The 23,135-nt window shown below is 44.9% G+C and overlaps 1 protein-coding gene across 1 annotated transcript in view; it reads left to right on the top strand.

The window, feature by feature from the left end:
* Positions 1-15,797, top strand: part of EXT1 (exostosin glycosyltransferase 1) — a 184,664-nt gene extending 168,867 nt beyond the window's left edge. The window contains exons 5-11 of the mRNA XM_075705490.1: positions 2,736-2,868; positions 4,208-4,326; positions 5,053-5,148; positions 7,911-8,000; positions 11,727-11,887; positions 12,892-13,063; positions 15,612-15,797. Coding sequence (XP_075561605.1) covers positions 2,736-2,868; positions 4,208-4,326; positions 5,053-5,148; positions 7,911-8,000; positions 11,727-11,887; positions 12,892-13,063; positions 15,612-15,797 — 957 coding nt within the window. The remainder of the gene's footprint in view (positions 1-2,735; positions 2,869-4,207; positions 4,327-5,052; positions 5,149-7,910; positions 8,001-11,726; positions 11,888-12,891; positions 13,064-15,611) is intronic.
* The last annotated feature ends 7,338 nt before the right edge of the window (positions 15,798-23,135 follow it).

Here is a 23,135-nt window from a genome sequence, read left to right as displayed (position 1 = left end):
CGCTGGCAGCGCAGCAGTGGACTGCTGCAAACACCGTCCAGACACATGCTCCAGTGTATCTGCACGTTTTCAGCTTAGTCTTGTCTGAAAACAAACCCAAAACATCCCTAAATCCCTGTGTGGCATGCTCGGTCCTCCGCTCGGGAAGAGGAGGGCAGAGGGACAGCACAAAGTACAGACAAGAAATGTTTGATGCTTGGCCGGGGCATGTTGAGAAGCAGCAACGATTAAGGCAATGTGTGAACTTTTTGAAGTGTGAGGATGAGGGAGACAAAAATATTGGACTATTAATGAATTCCAAAAAGAAAAGAGAGATCTCACCAGAGATCCTAACCCCTTCCTCTTCTGATTAAACTTCCTGTCATGCCTCATCGTTGGAGAGATGGTGTAGCTGCTGTCTCTGCAATATGTGCAACACTATACACTCTGCATCTTAATTGATTGGTCCTCCATATTATCTTTTTTTATACTTTTCTGTTCTCTTTCTGCCAAGTTGTCTTTACTTCCCTCTGTCATGACAGACAGCGAGGTTTCTTATGTAGACCAGGAGTGTGATAAATTAATCTTCTGTTTGTTAACTGTGATGAATCACCGAGGCCAGCTCCCCAGCCTGGTGCGGAACCACGCTGGTGAGATTTGTGTGCCTGACATGCACCGAAGGCCGCGTGCGCTGCATGGCACCAGGGGCCTGCTCCCTGTTAGAGCTGCACTCGCTCTGGGTGCGCTGAGGCAGCGTTGAATGCCAGCCATGTGTTTCCCCTGCAGCCTTGTTGGCTACCAGCGCGGTGGAAAACTCCACTGTCTGTGAAAAACTCCTGACCATGTAAATTCGCAGACTTCTCCTTATCTGATTATGCCCCAGTTCTGAGAAAGCAGGAGGAAAGAGCTGTAATATTTAGGCTTTGTGGTAAACGCTTGAAAATATGAACTTTCTAGGTTCTGTCTTTGTTTAGTAGCGTAACTTGCAGATGGAGAAACGGCAGTCATCATCTTTCTTTTCGTCTCCCCACTACCATGCAGGAGATCTGATAACTGATACACCTGACTTTCCAGACACAAATATTCAGATACGCTCTTGTCAGTGATGGAAAAACAGTCCTAAGTCTGTTATTCTGAGACCAAAAAAAAAAAGTTAAATTAACTTACGCATGTGAGCAAATTACTGCGTATTAGCTATGGTAATTGGCCATAGGCAAAATTCAGACAAGCATGCAAACACCTAACATTTGCCCCAGTTTAGCAGTACATATATCACCACCAGCAGTGGATTGTCTAGCGCAATGTAACTGGTGTTTTAATGTTTTTTTGTCATGGCAATCAAAAATTCCAGGAAAACCACTGCTTGCGGCAGCACGTCCTTATGTTCTGTATTGACCAAATGTCCCTGAACTCAGCTGCTTACAGGCATTTTAGCTTGTTTAGACTCCAGCAGCTGCTTTTGTTCGGCTTGTGTTGGGTCTTTTTGCTTGCTTTTGGTTTTCCTGTGTTGTGGGTAGTTCCACAGATTTTAAGGCCAGAATGAATGATGAAGGATCAGATTTAGTCCAGCTTCAGAGCCATAGAGTTCTACCCAGGTACGCCTATGTTAAGGCCAGAGACGTTAGATTAAGAGAACCAACTTGGCACTGGAGCGCTGTGCAATGCATAAACTGCCAGTTATGTGAAAACTCCTTAGGAGATCGCAGAAGATGAGCTGCAGAAGAAGGCAAGGTAATCCTGCTTAGCTGACTTAAGGCAAAATTCTTTCTTCACCATCCCCTGGCCCTTTGCAATGTCCAGACCTGCCAACCTCTAGTGCTCTGAGGGAAGGCAAATCTGTAAGAACGTGTGGCCCAACAACAGATTGCACTTACCAAGTTGCATCTTATTTGGAGGCTGAATTTGTCCAGTTACAACTTCTCACCATTGAATCTTGTTATGCCTTTGCAGCAAAAAAAAAAAAAAAAAAAGCTCCCATCCTTGTAAGAACCACTATGGTTCTTGCATGTAGGCATCTGATGTGAAGTAACTGCAATTAGTTTTATAAATACCTATTAATTGTACAGCCATGTATCTTTCTTTGTGGTTCGTAGTATTCTAGATGATGAAGTAGATGACCTAGCAATCTGTTCTGACCTTAAAAATCTAGGAATCTAAGTTTGTGACCCTCTACAAAGACAGACAGTAGGTGCCAAAAGATCTTTTTCTGTTTCTTCCAACAAGGAACTGTTATAGAACTGAGACGTGGAATCAGTGATGTATCTGAATGCTAATATCCCTTTATAATTAAGCAAAAATGAATAATTAGTGCAGCCTGATTTGCTGAAAGTCTTTGTGATTTTGAATGCTCTCATTATCTCAAAATAATACCTAGCTTTGTAATGCCATCCTCAAATAATTATCTTCTGTGAGTTCTGGATAGTAAAACTGACAATGAACTAATCGGGCTTGCAACTGCTAAGATACTCTAATAGACAAAATATTTGACTTGAAATACAAAACGCAATGAATTGCGAGGTCCCCATGTCCTAATGAGGTGCTCTGAAACCTATTGCACAAAGCCGGAGCTGCTGGAGTGGTGTCAAAGTGTGCAGGTTCTGTGTCATTTTAAGAGAGATTAAGCAGGAATGTCTAGTAATTTGTGTGCCTCAGCTTTTTGCAAAATGGGTGATGATTCCAGTGAGCTAGAGTCCCTGAAGCTTCTACCAGTAACTATTACAGTCTATTTAAAAATCATCACCTCTCTTGTTTTTCAGATTATTCAGGACAGAATATTTAAGCACATATCACGTAACAGCTTAATGTGGAACAAACATCCTGGAGGGTTATTTGTACTGCCACAGTATTCCTCATATCTGGGAGATTTTCCTTACTACTATGCTAATCTCGGTGAGTGAATCCTTGCTATAATCTAGTGGTATTTGGAATTTCTAGTGGAAATTTGGAATTTAACCTTTGAGTAGCATGTGCCAAGTGACTTACCATTCATTTCTAGTTAATGATGCCTTTCGTTTATCCTGTCTCAATCTTCCCTGCCCACTGTAGATTGGAATGTCGCTGAGTCATCAACATGCATCATATGCCTCTCGCTTGCAAAGATTGTTTTAAAAAAATCTATGTCCCTTCATACTTTTCAGTTGCCAGTAATTAATGCCTGAGTGGCTGACCCATTCATGGCCCGAGGGGACATAAGAGGAATAGTTTTTTTCTTGCTTTGTTTATTTGTGCTTGGCAAATTGGAAAAGTGATAATTTACCCATGATACTTGTTATTGGAGTGCATAGTGGGTATGGATTTATTCTCCATACTATGTGTCTTCATATGGATCCCACTAGAAGGAATGAACAGGGCTTAGGTTCGTGCCTTTTTCCTGAAGCGGAGCTTAAACGTTGAGTTCTGCAAGGGAATGTGCCTGCAGGCTGAAGTGATCCTGCTTACCAGACTGCTGCTACTTTTGGCTCAGCCTGTGCCATCCCACTTGTGTGGATCTGTACTGCTCACCTGCTAAAAATTCACAGTTACCATGTTAAAAAGGGAGAAGAAGGTTTCTGCGGGAATTTTGATCAAAAACAGCTATGACCCCACACAGATTAATTTAGATGAGATTGAGAGCAGTAATGAAGGGTAGATGCCAGTAGGATCTGTTATTTCAGGCAGAAAAGGGAATCATAGCGAGACAAAAATATCGGAATGGAAGGCAAGGAAGCAAGCAGAATTATCAGCTCAGGGGGTAATTGAAGATGCATGTGGATGAGGATCGACCCAGAAAGAGCAAAGTTGTGACAGAGGCTGTAATGGAACTGATGAAACTGAACAAGCTTCTGGAAGTTGTGGAGATAATCTGTAGAAAACATCAAGCATCCAGAGCCAGGCAGCAAAACAGAGCCAGTGTCAAGACAGACATTTGGTTGAACAAACTAAATGTCAATATTATCTGCGGGACAAACTGGATAAAAGAAGGAGCTTGCAGGACATCTGTGGAAATAGTGAGTAAGAAAAGGCAGTAATTGTGTTGGAGTCAGGGATTTCAGAGGGTGTGGGAGTTAAAGGGAAGTGTGATCTGCTCTGAAGCATCTGGTATCCTAGTATCTGAGACGAAAGGAGATGGCCTAAAAAAACATGGCAAGGTTTGCATTAAGTGCAGATTATTCTTCCATCTCCAGAGTCCTTTAATCTGTACTAACCAGGGCAATTTTGTCTTTACTGAACATGTATCTCTTCACTTCAGGTCTGAAGCCTCTTTCCACATTCACTGCCGTTATCCACGCAGTAACTCCCCTGGTTTCCCAATCTCAGCCTGTGCTGAAACTCCTGGTTGCTGTAGCCAAGTCCCAGTACTGTGCACAGGTAAGCAGCGCTGTTTGACTGTCAGTCACAATGGAGACAAAACTGCTATCCCAGGAGTGAAGAACCTCCTGACTTCAGATCTTCTCAGTCCTGTTTCAAACCCCTGTTTCAATTCTGATGTTTCTTTTCTCTGAAATTTCTACTGTCTGTGACCTGCATGCATGGGAAACAAAAATTCTGAGTATAGTTGGAATGGAATAGAGACAGTAATTAAACCCCTTTGTTTCATGAGACAGGTAAAATAATGACTGCACTTTAAAGATCAGGATTGCGTGTGCTGCAAACTGCAAAAGGATGTCTGTGCATCAAGAGCTCCTACGTGATCTTCCTTCCTCCTGCTGTGGCTCTTAGTCTCAGCAGTGCCAGGATTTTGGTTTCTCTAAAAGAAACCCTGGGGAGTTCTGTATGAGCACCCTCTTGCAGTGGAGTGTCACAACTGGTTTAGCCTTTAATGAGAGCCAAAGTAAATCAGTGACATCCGTATGACCTGGCTGAGATAGAGACTTCCTGAGTTCCTGTCCAGCCTCTATTTGCCTGAGAGGATGTATATTGTAAATAGTCAGGATGGGTGAAATTACTGTAGGAAGTGTTATTTTTATACAGATTTGTATCGTTGTTGTTGATTCCTGGCTTGAATTTAACATTTCTGTCTGGAGATCTGAGTCCTTAGGGTTTGGACTCCATTGCCACAAAAGTCTCTGATCATGCTCCAATATCCTCTTTCAGATCATTGTTTTATGGAATTGTGATAAACCCCTCCCAGCCAAACACCGCTGGCCTGCCACTTCTGTGCCTGTCATAGTCATTGAAGGAGAGAGCAAGGTAGGTGGAGAGAAGCATGGTAAAAGATTGTGTATGTTCTCCAGTGGGACCAGACTTTATTTTTCCAGCTGCTTTGGTGAAAGCTTTGTAGTTCCCAACAGTGTGACAGCTCCTTTCTATTCCTTGGCCCTTTGTACCAGCTTGGTCACAGATTCATGTTTCACACGTGAGGCCTGTGCTCTCAGAAATCATCAGCGTGGCAATTGATGCCATGAATCTGAGAGTCACAGGTGGGACATGGTTTTGAAATGTGGCCCCCAGAGTAGGTAGTGCTGACCCCATCTTTGGAGATTTCTGTCTCTCTGCAGGTGCATGAAAGTAGTGATGCAGCTGGATTCATTGAGTCTGAGCAGTCAGGTGCAAGGCTTGGGGGTCAGCTGTGGACTCAAAAGCAGAGGAAGAGATAAGAATAAATGGCGTTAACCCGCCTTTGAAGAGTACTTTCTCTCAGGGCCTTGTAGGATACTGCTGCCAGTGATGGGATCCCAGCACCATAAAAAAGGAAAGGACAAGGGACACTTGTGTGGGAACAAAACCATTGTGTCACCTCTTGCTGTGCAACACCCTTGTTCCTTTGCGCTTCCACAAAGTCAAAACAGACACCACCCAGATGAGAAAAGAGGCTTTTTTTAAAATCCACACTGAAGTGAATGATTCCTTTCCAAACGCAGGCCTGAGAGAAGCAGGGCTTCTTCCTTCTAGACTCTGACTGAGACAGATTTGGGCTGCTTCCCTCTGCGATCTCTGTCAGCTGACTCAAGCTCTGTGTTTGCAAAGGGAACTTTCAGTTGCTTTGGCTGTACAATCCTATTTTGAATTTATAGTCCTGTCTTTGGTCTTTTCCCCCAGTCACCTTAACGAGGGGAAAGCGAGAGCCCTGCGAGGCTGGCAGCTAATGGCTCTTGCCCTAGCTAGCCATGTAAACAGTATCAGAAGAGTTGCTGCAGGGCCCAGAAAGGCTGTAGTGATTTCTGAGCCTTTTGAACGTTGTGGGGTTTTTTTCTTTCTTGTTGGAAAACTTGCAGAGGTGAGATAGAGGAGAAAAATCTCTGACCAGTTCTACAGTGTTTGTAGAAATTGGCCCCAGGCACTGTTTAGATTACAAATGAGTCTCCTGAGTACACAAAGGTGTGTTTATAGTGGACAGTCTCTTCCCTCTAATATCCCAACGTATGCCAAATGGCTTCTTGCACGGAAAAGCTGTTTGTTTGGACAAAGCTTGCAGAGCCAGAGCAGTGCAATTCAAAGGTTGGAAAGAGGAGCTGCTTTTCATCTTCAGACTTAACTCAAGTGTACTGGCAGGCACAGTCGCTCTGTGCAGGTGATCACAGAGGTCTGCCTTTACCTAACCTTCATTTTTCCCCATGAAATCAAGATATATTCTCACACCCATTTTACAAAAGGGATTGTTAACTACAAAAACAAATACATGGGTAGTCCCAACTGTTACTATTTGACAATTTTACATGGTCTAGAGAAGAGCTGGGGTGAGAACGCTGGTCTCCTGCCAGCTGCTTGCTCTGCTCTGCCGTTGCGTAAGCAAAGCAAAACCATCATCCCCTGCCAGATCACCTCTTCCTCACAGCCACCACCTCCCTGGACCGAGGTCATTGTAGCGATGAAGGGATGCTCTCCAGACAGACTCTGTGAACATCCTGATTATGGAGACAGAGCTTTCTCTGAATCTCTGGAGGCATAGATTTAGGGACTTGCTTCCAAACAGGTTCCAGGGGATGCAGAACTGACCATGTCCATTATGAGGGATATGTAAAACTTCTCCATGGCCCTGTTTCCATGCAGTGATTTCCTCTTCCTGGGCCTGATTTTTGTAGTGCTTTCTTGGCATAATAAATCGGAAAAGAAGTCTATTAACTAGCCAGGCTATTTTTCCTGGCAAATGAGGGAAACAAATAGTGTTGTGTCCTTGTTACTATTCATCAGTTCTCAAAAGGTGCTAATTAGTCTGCTAAAGAAACCATATGGATTCTCATTCCTTGCTGTTACCTTTTTGATCCCCATTTCCTATTACTTTGAGAACTGTCCTGCCATAGTTTTTAAAAGCTTATTCTGCATGTAGATTTTATATATATAATGTCACTTACGAATATGACTTTTCAAAGTGCTACAGTACCAATATAATTCTTGATGCAGGTGAAGCTCAACTAATACACATGTTCTTTAGCATATTCTGCTTTTCTGATGGAGTATGTTGCAGCATTTGGCAGCAGCTCCCTGTGGATACAACAGCAATGCACAGAGATGGAGCTGTACCCCTTCACAGGGGAACCATCCTGGTAGCGTAATGCCCTTCACACACAGCCTGGACTGCTTGGCTTCCCAGCTGCGTAACCTTACGAATGCTGCAAAGTCCTTCTCAGCGTTGATTATCTTTGATCCTCAGAGCCTGTAGGAGGGCAGAGGGGCAGTCCTAGCTACCAAAAATGTCCTCGCTAAGAACCTGTAGGTACATCTAATTCTCAGTACAGACTATTGCAGTTTGTCAGAAAAGGAAAGCAGCCTGCTCCAAAGAGGGAGGTCCATTCAGAAAGTACTCCTCAGGTAGAAGATGTAGGCTGACTGCTGGGGAGACGCAAATGACAGTCTCTCACTCTTGAGCTGAAGGGTCCTTCCCATCAGTCAGAGATATGCGATGTGCCTCCGACAAGAGGAGATAAGAGTGAGGAATAAAATGGAGTATTTCCTTTGGAAATGAATCCTTCAAGTGATTTTTTTCCTCCCCTTCCTGCCTTGGATACCCACAGGTTATGAGCAGTCGCTTCCTACCCTACGACAACATAGTGACAGATGCAGTGCTAAGCCTGGATGAGGACACCGTGCTTTCAACCACAGAGGTAAGGGTCTCTGTCGTCTTGGGAGTCTGCTTGGCTCCTCGGCTCAGCCTGAGTACAGCAGATAGGCTCTTCTCTTGGCTTTGCCAGTGAGCAAATGTTGTAAGATTTCCTGCTATGCTCCTCAGCTTTAATGTCTTGTACTTGTTTCAGCAACCCTGCCACTGCCTGCCATCAGAGGAGCTTTTCGCCCTGGTTAATTGGCTCATCATTAGCATATGGTTCTTCCGTTCTTTATTATTTTAGTAACATAGCTGCAGGCGGGTGTAGGCAGCCAAGAGCAGTCAGCTTTAATACTCCATTCTCACTTTTCTGATTGGGGTAGCTTTTTTCCCCCCCACATTATCAGTAGGGTGTAGGTGGGGAAGGAAGGGGTGTCAGCAGCAGGGGACTGCTGTCACTCCAAAAGACAGCGTTGCCACCCTAATGCAGGATTTCACTCAAGAATGCTCTCTCACCGTTGTGTCACCCCATAAAATTGGAGGTCTTTGCTAGTTTAGGTGCTGGAGTGTTTGTGCCAAGAGCAAGATAGCGCTAAGAAAAGAAGAATACTGTAGAAAACCTATTTTTACAACTGGGATGAGTATTGATTTCTGGAACCTCTTCCTGAGAATCACAGGGGAAGCTGATGACAGTTTATATAGAGTGCAATATTTAGGAAATACATTATTAATGATGGCCAGGGAATAGCTTGAAAAACTCGATTTTCTTTGTTTTCCCTTTTTTTTTCCCATGTTCATGGCCCCTCCCTTCTCCCCACTTCGCCTTTATAAAAATGCTTTTTTTGTCAGTGGTGGGGATCTTTCACTGATGTTTATATGTCAGTGAAGAAATACCTAACATTAGTCACCAGTCACTGCTGTATATCCTAAGACATCACTGAGTTTGTTCTAAATGGATGAGATGGCAACTGCTCTTCTCCCCAGTACGGGTTTGTTGTGCTGTGGTTAGACTGCTCCAGAAGGAGCCACAGTAGCCCTCTTCTGCTGCACAGATGGAAGAAGTAGTTGGCATTGAACCTATTTGATACCAAGATTACACCTTAGTAGTTTCTGCTACATGAGGAAGAATACGGCTGCTGCCAAAGCACTTATTTGCAAAGCCCTGCAGAGCCAAAAAAAACCCAAACCAAAACCAATAAAAGGCATTTATCCTAGGGCTGGAGTTCCTAAGCAGGTTGTTGCTCAGGATGAAGGGTCCTGTCTCAGCTGCCCTGGGGGCCATAGTAAGACCTCTCAGGGACTTCATTGCACTGAGGTGGTATTTACGGCAATCCAGCCTGTGGATTCCATGAGGATTTGGGGCTTTGTTTTGTTTTGGTTGGTATTTAGTCATCATCCAGACTTTGGAGTCATTCAGGCTTCTGGAACGCGTATAAAGTAAATAGTGTTTCTCATTCGGCTTGGCCATGTTTTACCCTAAACATTCTGAAACACAAATACTTGTTGTTGTGTGAGACAACATACACATTTCTTTGTGGCTTCTTCCCTCCTGTGAGCAGCTTGTGGCCTACATTGCATGTTTGCACAGTGGGTATTGGCTCTACGAGCCCTGTGGCCCCTGTGCTGCAGAGGGAACCAGCTGGCCAGCTCTTGCTCGCACCCGCCTTGCAGCCTCGCCGTGTCTCTGCCGGGGTGCCAGGGTCAGCAGCTCTCTTTGGTGGCTCTCTGTGAAGAACCGGGGCCTTTTCATTGCTTCACTTGCCCCATCATACGGCTTACGCAAAGAAACAGCATGTTGAAACACTGACATGAAACGTGTGGTGTGAAACTTCCCTTGAAACTGGCTGCTCATGGGTGGTCATTGTGGCAAAGCTTCAGGGCCCAGGAAAGGCAATTTAGAAATGTGGTCAAACACGATCACATTCCTGTTGAGAGGAGCAGCCACCAGGCACGTCCTCCGCTCTGTCTGGCTCTAGCATGGTGAAGGTTTTCCGTTCACAACAGAACGGCACATAATTGCTCTTGTGAGAGGAGCTGTTTCACATGCGCAGAGGGATGTTTGCATGGAAAGTAGTTAGAAATCAGCATGGGTCAGAAGTGAAATGGGGGTTTAAGAGACTGGCAGCCTGATTGGCTTTTCCTGCTGATCAGCTGAGTAGTAATGCTGCTGGAAATTATATAGGATGAGGACTGGTTTTTTTTTAAATAGAGGGAGTTGTCTCTTAGGGTCGTTCCTTTAGTGCATCTCCCTGGTACAAGGACGGATACTTGAAAGCACAAGTGAGGGCACTGAGTGCAGCTGCTTTATTATTTATTTAAGTTTGAGATTCTCAGACTTCTCTAAAGAAAACAGATGTCACGTTTTATGGGAAAGGCCTTTACAGGGAAAAAAACCCCTTTAGTTCTTTCATGTGGTATTGATTTGGATGAGATCAGAACTATCACAACGGTAACTGGTTTGTGCACATTGTCTTTCTAGTTGGCCTCAGATGCCTTGAAACAACTTGAAAGAAAATAACCAGTCCCTAACTCTGTGTTCCAGTACATGTGCGACTCTTCTGTTTCATAAAAACACTTGTAAATGAGAGAAGTCTGACAGTAATCACACCAACTGTGACTGTTCTCAGAACAGCTATTCTTTATCTAACCTCTACACCCTTGACTTTGGCTGGGTTCTTGGAAGGTTTTTCAAGCATTTTTGAGCAAAGTTTTAGGTCCCTCTGGTACTGGGGGGAACTTGGTGTGCAGTGCAGAAACAAAGCCCTCATTTTCTTGGATTTAACTGGGACAATTAAGATTGTCTTTAACTCTTCTTAAAATTTCAGTCTACCTTGAGCTCCAAAATCTAAGTTGAAGTGGAGGGACTGCCAACCAACTTTACAGTGATAAAAATCTTTACATATGTATTTTTACCAACCTCCTTTCAAATGTAGTGCTGACCAGCCTTCTGCAAACTACCCCAATCATCTCTTTCCTACTGTCACCAGGATTTGTTTGCTGGGGTCCTGGGGTAGCAATGTCCTGTCACCTTTTCAATTCTTAGAGATTTGAGTTATTAAAATAGTTACAGCAAGACAATAAAATAAAAAAACCACTATTGGCAACATTTGACATCTTCTTGTGGCTCATGCACTATCAAGCATTTTTCTTAAAGTATAGGCTCCTAAAGCCATTTAACTACATGGAATCTTATCTTCCTCTTTTTTAAGCTATATGTTTAACCCTCTTGGTCATATAGACAGTCTTAAAAGTATGACCTGCATGTACCTCAAAGACTCAAAACGGATGGAAAATATAAAAGAACTCCGCATTGATTGCCTGTTTTAATTTCACTGAGCCACCCTTATAATTTAAGGTGTTTGACTTCTGATTTTCCAGGCTTTGTGTTGACAGTACTGAAATGGTAGGTGAGATGCACAAAGATGTGCAAAAGGTTCAGTTTACCACATAGCTATTACCGCTCCATATTGCATCTAAGTATAATACATGCACCTACACCCATTCTTTCTGTAACCTGAAAAGGTTTGATATGTAAAGGGCAAGCTTGAAAATGTTAATGTAATGCTGTGATACTCTAGACTCCCTTTAACAGGAACCATTAAAATGTGCATAATTATAGGGCAAAATGTCAAGCAGTCAGTTTAATTTACTGATGAATACATAGAATTAATGTTTTGCAACAGTTCCAAGATTTTGAATTACGAATTAGTGGCAAGGTAATATTTTGTTTTGTTGACATTTGTTGAAACAATTTCGGTATTCATTTGGCCTGTGCCTTTGTCCGCAGGTGGATTTTGCCTTTACAGTTTGGCAGAGTTTTCCAGAGAGGATTGTAGGGTACCCTGCTCGCAGTCACTTCTGGGACAACACTAAGGAGAGGTGGGGGTATACCTCCAAATGGACTAATGACTATTCCATGGTATTGACAGGAGCTGCTATTTACCACAAGTAAGAACCCAAAGCATCTGCTGTCCTCTTTCTGTACGAAACAAAATAATAAAGGCTGGCAGGGGGCGGAGGTGAAGAACATTCTTCCGGGGAGGGGAAAAAATGGAAAGATAATAAATGGGTCTACTTTTTATGGGGTAATAATTTAAGTTCTTGGTTTAGCTCTGGGGATCTGGTAATCATTATTGCGCTTGTTGGGTTTCTTTGAAGTCACTTGTATTTTGAGGCAGTCGGACTGCTCTTTTTAACATGAGGAATTACACACTTCAAAGAGTTCCCGAATTCATTAAGCCGCTCGGCTGAATGGCCTGTAGCATAGCAGAAAGGAGGGTACTTCCAGACCAACTCTGGGTATGTGTTGGCTTATAGCTGCAGACTGCAAAGTCTTCTGGCTACTCTAGAAATGTAGAACAGTGGACACGTTGCAGATCAGCGTATTGCAGCAAGCTGGAGACAGCCCTTGTTGTTAGGACTTCAGCAGACCAAAGACCTCTCTAGATTTTAGGAGAAAGTCAGCAAATTCTGGAGTATCTAATCCACATCCCTGCAAAGGAGAAGGCAGGTCATAGGGGATGATACAGGCCCAAAGGAGAATAATTTGAACAATAAGGACAGTAGTAGGCCAGTTTAATAGAGTTCTCTCCAACTGAACAGTTTTGAAAGAAGAGGTGGAAGATGAATTCGTCAGTGTTGTCTATCACATTATAGCAGTGTGGTGCTCTCTTTCCTACTTCTCCGTTATCTTGATACTTAGGTCTGCATTATTTCTTTCAACCCAGTTACAAAAAAGGCATGTGTTTTGTTTCTCCATTAGCACTATTCACTGTCTTGATGAGATACTGATTTGTTCTCCCTTCTTGTTGGAGGATGAGACCAAATAAAGGAAGTGGTATATCCAGAGTTGAGTGTAAAACTTGTGTCTCAACTGAGATAGAAATTTCCCGGAGTTTGTAATCCCTGAAGGCCCAGTGACTTGTATTAATAATACTGCTATTGGTTTCCAGATATTATCACTACCTGTACACTCATTACCTGCCTGCCAGCCTAAAGAATATGGTGGACCAACTGGCCAATTGTGAGGACATTCTAATGAATTTTTTGGTGTCAGCTGTGACAAAATTGCCTCCAATCAAAGTAACACAGAAAAAACAATATAAGGAGACCATGATGGGACAGGTATGTATCCACAGCATGTTTTAGCAGTTGGGATATATTGACAATATAATGGTTTGACTTCTAGGTTAGGCTTACAGAGTGATACAATTCTGTCAAATTTTTTGCAGTTTTTAGTTTAACAGGACTGTAAATAGTCTTTAGATATGCTTATTATAATGAAGGAAGAGGAGAAATGGCAAACATCTACTGTGGATGACAGCTTCTCTTCATAGTTTTCTCACACAGTGTTATTCACGGTGACCCAAAACTGATGGAATTGATGATTGTGGTGACCTAATTTCAGTTAAACTCCGGTTTTCTAATTAAATATTCTGGACCTAAGACCTAGTCATGGAATGCTAGAAGCAGAAGTAAATTCTAGAAAGGTTTTCTATTTTTAATTATTATTAATTAATGTAATGTGCCAGGCCATCCCTGTGCTATTTGCAAGTATATAGTGTGATTCAAGCACTGACATCGGACTGTCGCAACAGAGGTAATTTGTGATATTCAAGCATTTTTTCCCACAAGGAACATTTTGTCCCACAGTGACGCCATCACTCGCTAGCAGCCATGAAATGCTTGCGTTAGATCCTCTTCCAGCTGCTAGATAAGCACTCTGTCATTGCAGAAATGGATATACCTTCTAGTAAGAGGGATACATGGTAACCTGGGGGGCACTTTTCCTCCTGCCCTGTGTGAGTGAGCGATGGGAGGAATAGCACGTCCTGCAAGACCTGCAAGTCCTAAACAACCTCCCATCTGTGCTGCCATGGTGTCTGTGATTCTCACTACAAACATGATTACTAGGGGGCAGGAGAAAGAAGGGGCCCTCTATTTTCCCCTCACATTTTGTCCTATTAGCATTACTTGGATCTTTGACTGGGGAGTGACCATGCCAGTTTGTATGCCACTGCACTTTAATCTGAGGTGCAGGGGGCATTCAGCAATTCTGACTTATCTGGGTACCCAGGCGACTTTCTATGAACAAGAAGGTGCCATCCAGAAAGTACCTATTGCTTCCAGTTTGAGCTTCACCTCTCCTCAGGGCCATGCTTTGGCTGTTTGGCAAAGTCTGAACATTCATTTTTCTTTTTATAGCTCGGGTGACTTGAGTCAGCCATGAACTATAACTCTCTCCTAAAGACAAGTTGTTCCTGCAGCTTTGGGAAATGTAATGGACCATGTTCATAATTCCTTGAAAGACAAATAAAAAATTAACATAACCTCAGTGTTGTGACAGAGATTAATAGTCGTATGGAAATTCACTGTTAATGGCCAGAATGTCTGCTATAATCCTCTAGCAACAAGCTTTTGCTTGCTCTTTAGTGGTTCGGTATAATCCAGAGCCTGTAATCAATGCACATTATAACCTACCACTTGAGCTAAACTGGACAGGCCTTGGACAAAGATCAAGTCTGATACGCCACTCATTTGGCAAGTCCCTGACTTTATCAGTTTCTTCACATTTTAATTAACACGCTTTGAGTTTATGAATTTATATTTGCTTTTAAAGTATAGTGGAAACATAAGTGCTATACAGAGATGCATGAGAAGTGGCACAAAACAAAACTTAGGTTCTCAGCATTCATAGTTTATCTTAAATAATAGTTTTATTATGGTTATACATGTAGTTTAGGTACAGATAGAGAATTAATAACTGCTTCAGAGCTGTTAGGGCCTTATTTTTCCAGAGGTACTGAGTTTCATGGACTTCCATACGAATTACAGCTACCCTGAACTTTGGAAAATCAGGCCACAGTATTTTGCATGTATACACGCAAAGACCATGGTCTTTTCCTCAGGTCAGAGTTTAATGTGATGTAACATGGAACTTCAGTTAATTTTCTCTGTCCGTAAGATGGTACTGTCTTACGCACTGGCCCCGGCCGGTGGGATTCCTGGAAGCACCCTGCTTTTCTCTGCAGGACATCTACCCACATGGGTAATGCCAAGCGCGTAAGGACTTCTGCTGAGCTCAGTTACAAGCTGGTTGAAATTGCTCGTGTATAAACTTTGCAGATCTGGACTGCAAAAGTGTGGTTTTGACCTGAGAAACCATAATAATTGCAGTGTGTTCTTCTTGTACGGCTGAAGGCCGTAGGATGTGCACCTCCAGTGGAAAGCGGTGGCCTTCTTGTCTTTCCTGGTGGTGTTTAAGGACTTGTTCTATCTCTGAAATAGCTTGAGGGTTTCAAAAGGAAAGAGTGAGGGATGGGGTGAAGTAGTGTGCTGGCAGGCTTTGGGAGGCCTGCTTGCGGGTGTCACGCCCTGGCTCAGGCTGGCTCACGGTCGATCTCTGGCCACCACGCTGCACTGCCCTCAGTGCTGTTCCGAAAGTCAGGGGAGGCTGGCTCGCCGTCGCCGGCTCCCGCTGCGGGCAGGGTGTCCTTCCCCTGGTTTGGAACCCCCCGCCGCCGAGCAGATTTCGGCTACCGCCGAGCCAGGCGCGCTCAAGCCCTGACGCTGCTCTGCAGCACGGCGTCAGCCCGGCCGCAGCAGCCCGCCCTTTCCTGCCATTTTGTTGTGTCGTGGCCGGCGCCTGATTTCTTCTCTCCTCTCCACGCAGACGTCCCGGGCCTCGCGCTGGGCCGACCCCGACCACTTCGCCCAGCGGCAGAGCTGCATGAACACTTTCGCCAGCTGGTTTGGCTATATGCCGCTGATCCACTCTCAGATGAGGCTCGACCCTGTCCTCTTTAAAGACCAGGTCTCCATCCTGAGGAAGAAGTACCGAGACATTGAACGACTCTGAGGAGCGCTGCCGAGGGGGCCGAGCCGCCCCCCGCCCCGCGCGGCCGCCGGCGCCTGGAGCCAGACTGTGCCGCCGACAGCCAGCGCCCGACCCGGCGAGCGGCGTCCCGGCACCGCGGCTGCGCGGCTCCGGACTGCGTCGCACCGCCCGGCAGGCTTCTGTCGCTCGAGACTAGGTTGTGTACAGTTTCATTATGGAACATTAAATAATTATTTTTGAAATGATTGCTATGCAGGTTTAAACTTTTTTAATGATCAAAAAAAAAAAACTATTAAAAACAGAGTTCTTTCTTTAATCAAAATTGTGTTGGTTGTGAATATTTCAAAGCTGCCATTTCTTTCTTTCATGCGTTTGATTGTCATTGCAATTTTCATTCATTTTCCCCTGCAAAGTTAAACGCTTGAATCTCACGGGGAGAAAATGCAGCAGGTTCAGAAACAAACTGAGCACAAGCAGGACAGAATTGAATTATTAACGTTTCTCATTTACTGCTGACTTTTTAATTTTTTTCCCTCAGTTTTCCCCAAGCCGCTAGTGGCCGCTATCCCCTTTGGATGGATGGAAAACTGGAGAGCCCCCAACGAGCCAGACGAGAGCGTAGATCCTCCTGGTTGGGGACCCCGTTTTTAAAGGCAGTCAGCCTTGCCGTGAAGGGGGAGAGGAACACGACTTGCCGGGGAGCAAAGCGGTGCCGTGGAGCGCAGGGAGGGCTTCATGCACAGCAGAGGTGCGGTGCCGGTTGTGTAGGAGAGGCGCATCCCGAAGGGCCCTGCCCGCGGGTGAGCACCGCAGGGGCGGCCAGCGCGGCGGCCGCGCGGGGCACGCAGCCCGCCTGAGCCCCTGCTGCCCGGGGGCACTGGTGCCGCTTGGCCGAGGCAGCTAGATTTCTAGAAATAGCTTTGTTCTGAGGGCAAAAGGGGTGTTGGCGAAAAAAGAAAGCATGTTAGCACTCGCAACGCAGGAATCTGGCCTGTACCAAATTGGTTTATATGGAATTAAAGCATGGGCTTTTCTTTTTTTCTTTTTTCTTTTTTTTTTTAAAGTGCAAATAAGTGGAAAAATTCCCTCCTGGAGGTCTGACACCTGACGTAAAGTGTGTGGTCAGACACTGGGTACTGGTCGCAGTGGGTGCTCCCAGGCATACTTGGGGCAGGGTAACTTGGACAAAAAAAACTGCCCCTGAAATGCTGGCATTGCTCACACTCCAAAATGGTTTCATCATTCCAAATGGAAGTATTTTTAAATGGAAATACTCCAGTTGTTTCTTTCAATTGAAGGATGAAAACAAAAGCAGTGATTTGGGTCAGGAAGATGCCATTCCGATTTGCTAAGAAAATAAGCACTTTAAAAACGTTTTGAACTCTCACATTTTGATGAGGTGCATTTGGGGTGCTCTGTAGCGTTCACCACCCGCAAGAGCTCTGTTAAAGTCACAGCGAGAGGGTTTAGTGCCGATGCCCAGAAGACCAGCAAGCCTTTCTGTACCTCATTCCTTTGTAAACAGGCGGTCTGGTGTAGCTGGAGTGCTAGGAAGGGTGGACCAGAGTTATCACACATTTCATTCAGGCTCAGGCACCGATTTATTATGCAGCTTTAAGCAATTCCCATAACCGAGGCATGCCACAGTTTCCTCATTTGTAAAAGTAATAGTTACTGGTTGTACAGGGAATGCTGTGAAGCCTAAATAATTTCTCTTGCTGGTAAGATCAGAATCCCTAAACGGAAGGTTGCTTTAGAAATGCAAAGTACATATTGCTAAATGTTTGGATGCAACCTGACATGTAAAGACTTGCAAAGAATGTTTTGCTTTGCATATGTATTGCAATGTTTGAACAGAGCACAGCGAGTTAGGGCAGGAACATCAGGTTCCTGACATTTTGTGTTAAATCTGAACCAAATCTTTAAAGGAGTCTGCCAAAACATGTGTGAGACTGCAGCTAGTGACCTACGCTGCTGAAAGGTAGAGGTGCCGCTTTTTCCCCGCTCCTTTTGCTCTCCCAGCCCCTGGCCACTCAGTCTCACACCTTCTGCCGTGCTGGTGCCCACCAGGTGCTTCTGTGAACCCATTTAACTCAATAAAATGGCGGAAAACTGTCCGGGATTTACTGGATTTTTTTAATGCCATTTTAGAGAGTTAAATCAGCATGTGGAGAGATGTGTAAGGAGGCAAGAGTAGGTAAGCAGGGCCAGGGAGGGGAGGGGAGCAGGTTATGCTCCTGTCTTCATAGGGTGAGCTGCTAATTCAGCTCCCCGCATGCCGTAAAAACCTGAACCTCCCTTTCCTGTGCTCTCAGGTCTGCAATTGCTGGTCTGCAGGGGAAGGTGAAGCCCAGTGGTTTGATTTTCCAGGGTGAATGGCTCAGCAGCTCCCATGCCACTTTGTCCTCTTGAAGATCAGGCAGCTCTTGCAGGGCCTGCAATGGGCCGCCTCCTTAGACTCGGTCTTTGGAGAATGTGTCAAACGCTGGATGAGGCTGGCAGGGCTCACGCTTTGCTCGTGCCCCCTTTGCAGGCGGGCGCGTGGATGCGTCCACAGGAGCATCTGCAGCTCTGGGAAGCGGTTAATGGTCTGTAGCCAGCAAGAGGGGCCAGGGAGAGGGAGACGGAAAGAGGGGACCCTACCAAAACAAGAATTACAATTCTGCTTGGGTTTTAGTTAATGCCATTTGGGGGCACGTGGGTTGGGTTTTTAGTAAAAAAGGGAGTATCTAACCATTTTTGGAGTGCAGTGAGTCAGGCCAAGCTTTTAAGCTCTTTAACATTCTGTTATCGTCACTTTTTGGGGTGGCTGAAAGAGACTGTGCTGAAGCTCGCTCTCAATGTGATGCGAGGCCCTTTCTGTTTACAGATGGCTAATTAAACAAGTAACAATGAAAGGCTTAGCTCCAGAAGGGATGCGGATAGGTAGGAGGGTTTCTCTTTGCAGCACGTTACCCGGGCATAGCCGTCTCTCTAGGAAAGAATGTGCCTCGCGGCCAGTCTCGAGAACGGCCGTCGGTCTCCGTGTCCACAGCCCGGGGACCCAGGGGAAGAGCTGGACGCAGATCCGGCTTGGAGACTCGAGGTGTTACGCTTAATGCGGGCGCTATCAGCCAACGCTCCTAAGGGCACTAGGCACGCTTCTGAGCCTCCCGCGTGTACCTGTGTTGGACAGAGCTGTGTTGTTTCCTTAGTGAATGAAATCACACTTTTATCACATCCTACGTGCAAGTTAATGGTTCTTTATTCTTTTTTTTTCTCCCCCCCCTCTTAATTCAGATGGTGCTGAAACAAGGTTCACTCCTTGTTGCTCCTTTTGTAGGGTTTTTTTTAATTCTTTTTCTTTAACAGCAGGCTATGTTAGCCTTTACTTTACAGGTACTTGAATGCCTGATGACTTGACTGAGTGTTACGCATGTGGCCTTTCGTAAAGGTTACTGACCTTAATTTAATCAGGGGTGAGATGGATGGATGAATGTGAATAGATCCATGCCATTAAAACAGAATAAAAGTAGGGATTGGAGTTTGGGAGAACTGATGAATTTTTAATTGAATTTATTAAAGGAAAGAAAAAAAAAAAAAAAGAGAAAGAAACCCTTCCCAGTTATAATTTGAATGAGATCTATTGCTGGAGGAGGGTTTCATAATGAGAAAAAAGCGACACAAAAATAGGGGCAAACTTCCAAGATAGAAAGTGCCTGGCTCTCCTTGCAGTCCCTTGGGCCTCTTTCTATTTTGTGAAAAACTCTAATTATTACCATAACTTTTTCTAGATGTGAATGTTTAAGCTTCGTAACGATTTCATAGTGAACACACCGGTGTGCTAATGCATGGCTATCGAGCACTTTGATCTTTTCCATCGGAAAACATCATGGATTTGATCAATTTGAAATTGCAGTTTCTTTTTTAGAGCCAACTTTGACAAAGAAATTAATCTTTCACCAATGAGCGCCTTTTAAAATAGCTCATTTACCAAAAGATGTCATTTGGGGAATGGAAGTAATCATTTGACACTGAAGCAATGAAAGAAACCGCTAGAAGTAGACTTGGATTTTTAAAAAATCTTTACGTTCCCAGTGTAGAATGCAGTGTCCTCCTCTTTCTCTCTCCTCCCCATTCCGAAACGAGAAGTCTACTCAGTGTTTGTCATAACATCTATATTGATTGACAACAACTTTATTAATTCCTCCAGTTAAGCATCCTCTTGCCGCACGGGGTGGATTGGTGGTCTGCTGGCTCTGCTGTCTGTCGCAGAAATGTGGCCTCGGAGGGCGTCAGCCTGACAGAGCCATTTCCCTGGGCTTCAGCGGGATTTCACGGCAACGGGCCTGGGGTCTTCCGAGAAGGGACCTGCCCCACGCAGGCTCTTAGCTGGTGTCTGCTGGAAATAAACCGCACCTTCCAAAATGTTGTACATCTCACCCTTGTTTAAAACTAAGTCAAGCTGGCCTTTATACCACTATTTTAACCGTCTTCACACATGTTTTTTAAGTTGGAGTTTAATTAGGGGGAGTTAAATTAGGGGGGGTTATGGGACTCATCAGATGCTTTTGGATGCTCCCTCCCACCCTTTCATGACGTTTTTAGTGACTATTTCACAGTGGATTAGTGATGATCCAATGGGCCTTGTGACCTTGTACATAATCCTGTATATTTATTTTGAGAGAAAATATGTATAGTGTTTGGATGATGAGAATGGAAACCTGAAATGGGAATTCTTAGGTGGGCAAATGTAAAGCAAAAAAGCAAACAAAAAATACAATCTTATTTTGTATAAAATGTACATTTTTGAGAAAAATTTTCTAATGCATTACCAATGTTTTCATAGTGCTGCCACATCTTTTTTAAAGTGTTTCTCCCTCTTTGTTTGACTATTGACAACATGGTGCAATTAAACCTAAAGCAAGTGTGTGAGTGAGAGAAAAAGAGAGAATGAGAAATTAAAAAGCCATATAATTTGGTTTACTTCATTAACCTGTATAACATCATAGGTTTACCATCTAAGATAGGTTGCTTTTATAGATAGTGTCACCAAAGACTTTTTTTCTTCAGATTTATTTTGAAAAGTTGTTAATAAAGGACGTACATTTCTGCTGCAGCGTGGTTTTATTTTTAAGGTAGAATAACACATCTTGCTTGTGCTCTTGAGAATGCAAATTTGGGAGCATGATTGTCATGTGTCTCAAGTTCAGGATAGTTAAACAAATGGCTCTGTATCTGCTTTCTCCTCAACTTGAACTGAGCAACAGCTATATGTGTATCCTGTGTCTCTGTTACCTAGATAATATACATGGTATAGCATCTATACACAGTAGTAACTAGTCCAGCAACGTTGACAGGTGTTTACTGTCTTACCTGAGGGCAGAAAACATTCAGTTTGTGTCACTTGTGCATGGCAGGACAGTATCCCCATGTTGTGACATGGTCATTGGTAGGTAACAGTGACTTTTAGAAGGAGTCACTGTAAATGTGTATGCGCAAAAAGGATCGCTCCACCAGCCAGGAGGCCTTTGAAGGTTGATCCCTGCAGGCTGAGAATATATTCATTTATTGACTCATCCCCAGGGTACTCAGGCCCCTCCTGAGCTAGAGGATAGGAATGGGGACCAGAATGGAGCCCTCATAGTCCAGGAGGAAGCAGTTAATGACCTGCTACGCCACCTGGATGCTCACAAGTCTATGGGGCCAGATGGGATCCACCCGAGAGTATTGAGGGAGCTGGCGGAGGAGCTCACCAAGCCGCTTGCCATCATCTATCAGCAGTCCTGGTTAACAGGGGAGGTCCCTGATGACTGGAGGCTTCCCAATGTGACTCCCATCTACAAGAAGGGCCGGAAGGAGGACCCGTGGAACTACAGGCCTGTCAGCCTGACCTCGGTGCCGGGAAAGATTATGGAGAGGTTCATCTTGAGTGAACTCAACAGGCAAATGCAGGTCAACCAGGGGATCAGGCCCAGCCATCATGGGTTCATGAAAGGCAGGTCCTGCTTGACCAACCTGATCTCCTTTTATGACCTGGTGACCTGCCTGGTGGATGATGGAAAGGCTTTGGATGTCATTTACCTGGACTTTAGCAAAGCCTTTGACACCGTCTCCCACAATATTCTCCTTGGGAAGCTGGCAGCTCATGGCTTAGACGGGCGTAGTCTTCGCTGGGTAAAAAACTGGCTGGGTGGCCGAGCCCAGAGAGTAGTGGTGAATAGAGTTAAGTCCAGTTGGCAGCCGGTCACAAGTGGTGTTCCCCAGGGCTCTGTTTTGGGGCCAGCCTTGTTTAATACCTTTATCAATGATCTGGATGAGGGGATTGAGTGCACCCTCAGTAAGTTTGCAGATGACACCAAGTTGGGTGGGAGTGTCGATCTGCTGGAGGGTAGGAAGGCCCTGCAGAGGGACCTGGACAAGCTGGATCGATGGGCTGAGGCCAACTGTATGAGGTTTAACAAGGCCAAGTGCCAGGTCCTGCACTTTGGTCACAACAACCCCATGCAGCGCTACAGGCTTGGGGAAGAGTGACTGGAAAGCTGCCTGGCCGAAAAGGACCTGGGGGTGTTGGTCGACAGCCGACTGAACATGAGCCAGCAGTGTGCCCAGGTGGCCAAGACGGCCAACAGCATCCTGGCTTGTATCAGGAATAGTGTGGCCAGCAGGAGCAGGGAGGTGATTGTCCCCCTGTACTCGGCGCTGGTGAGGCTGCACCTGGAATACTGTGTCCAGTTTTGGGCCCCTCAATACAAGAAAGACATTGAGGTGCTGGAGCGTGTCCAGAGAAGGGCAACAAGGCTGGTGAAGGGTCTGGAGCACAGGCCTTATGAGGAGCGGCTGAGGGAACTGGGGTTGTTTAGCCTGGAGAAGAGGAGGCTGAGGGGAGACCTTATCGCTCTCTACAGCTACCTGAAAGGAGGTTGTAGTGAGGTGGGTGTTGGTCTCTTCTCCCAAGTAACAAATGATAGGACAAGAGGAAATGGGCTTAAGCTGCGCCAGGGGAGGTTTAGGTTGGAAATTAGGAAAAATTTCTTTACGGAAAGGGTAGTCAAGAATTGGAAGAGGCTGCCCAGAGAGGTGGTGGAGTCACCATCCCTGGAAGCGTTCAAAAAACGGGTAGATGTGGCACTTTGGGACATGGTTTAGTCTAGTCTACCCTTGATTGGTTTAGTGTGGACTTGGTAATGTTAGGTTAATGGTTGGACTGGATGATCTTAAAGGTCTTTTCCAACCTAAACGATTCTATGATTCTATGATTCTATGATTTGTTGTTGGGGGGAGTAGTAGTGGAAGCCTGTCACAGTCATGGGGGATCGCATTCATCCCACCTAACTCTAGATGCCTACAAAGCACTCCTCTGTCAGAGCTGGACCTCAC

Source organism: Pelecanus crispus, chromosome 2 (assembly GCF_030463565.1).
Source record: "Pelecanus crispus isolate bPelCri1 chromosome 2, bPelCri1.pri, whole genome shotgun sequence".
NCBI classification, from domain to species: Eukaryota; Metazoa; Chordata; class Aves; order Pelecaniformes; family Pelecanidae; genus Pelecanus; species Pelecanus crispus.
The sequence above is the reverse complement of the archived record's forward strand: the minus strand, read 5'-3'. Positions and strand labels throughout refer to the sequence as shown.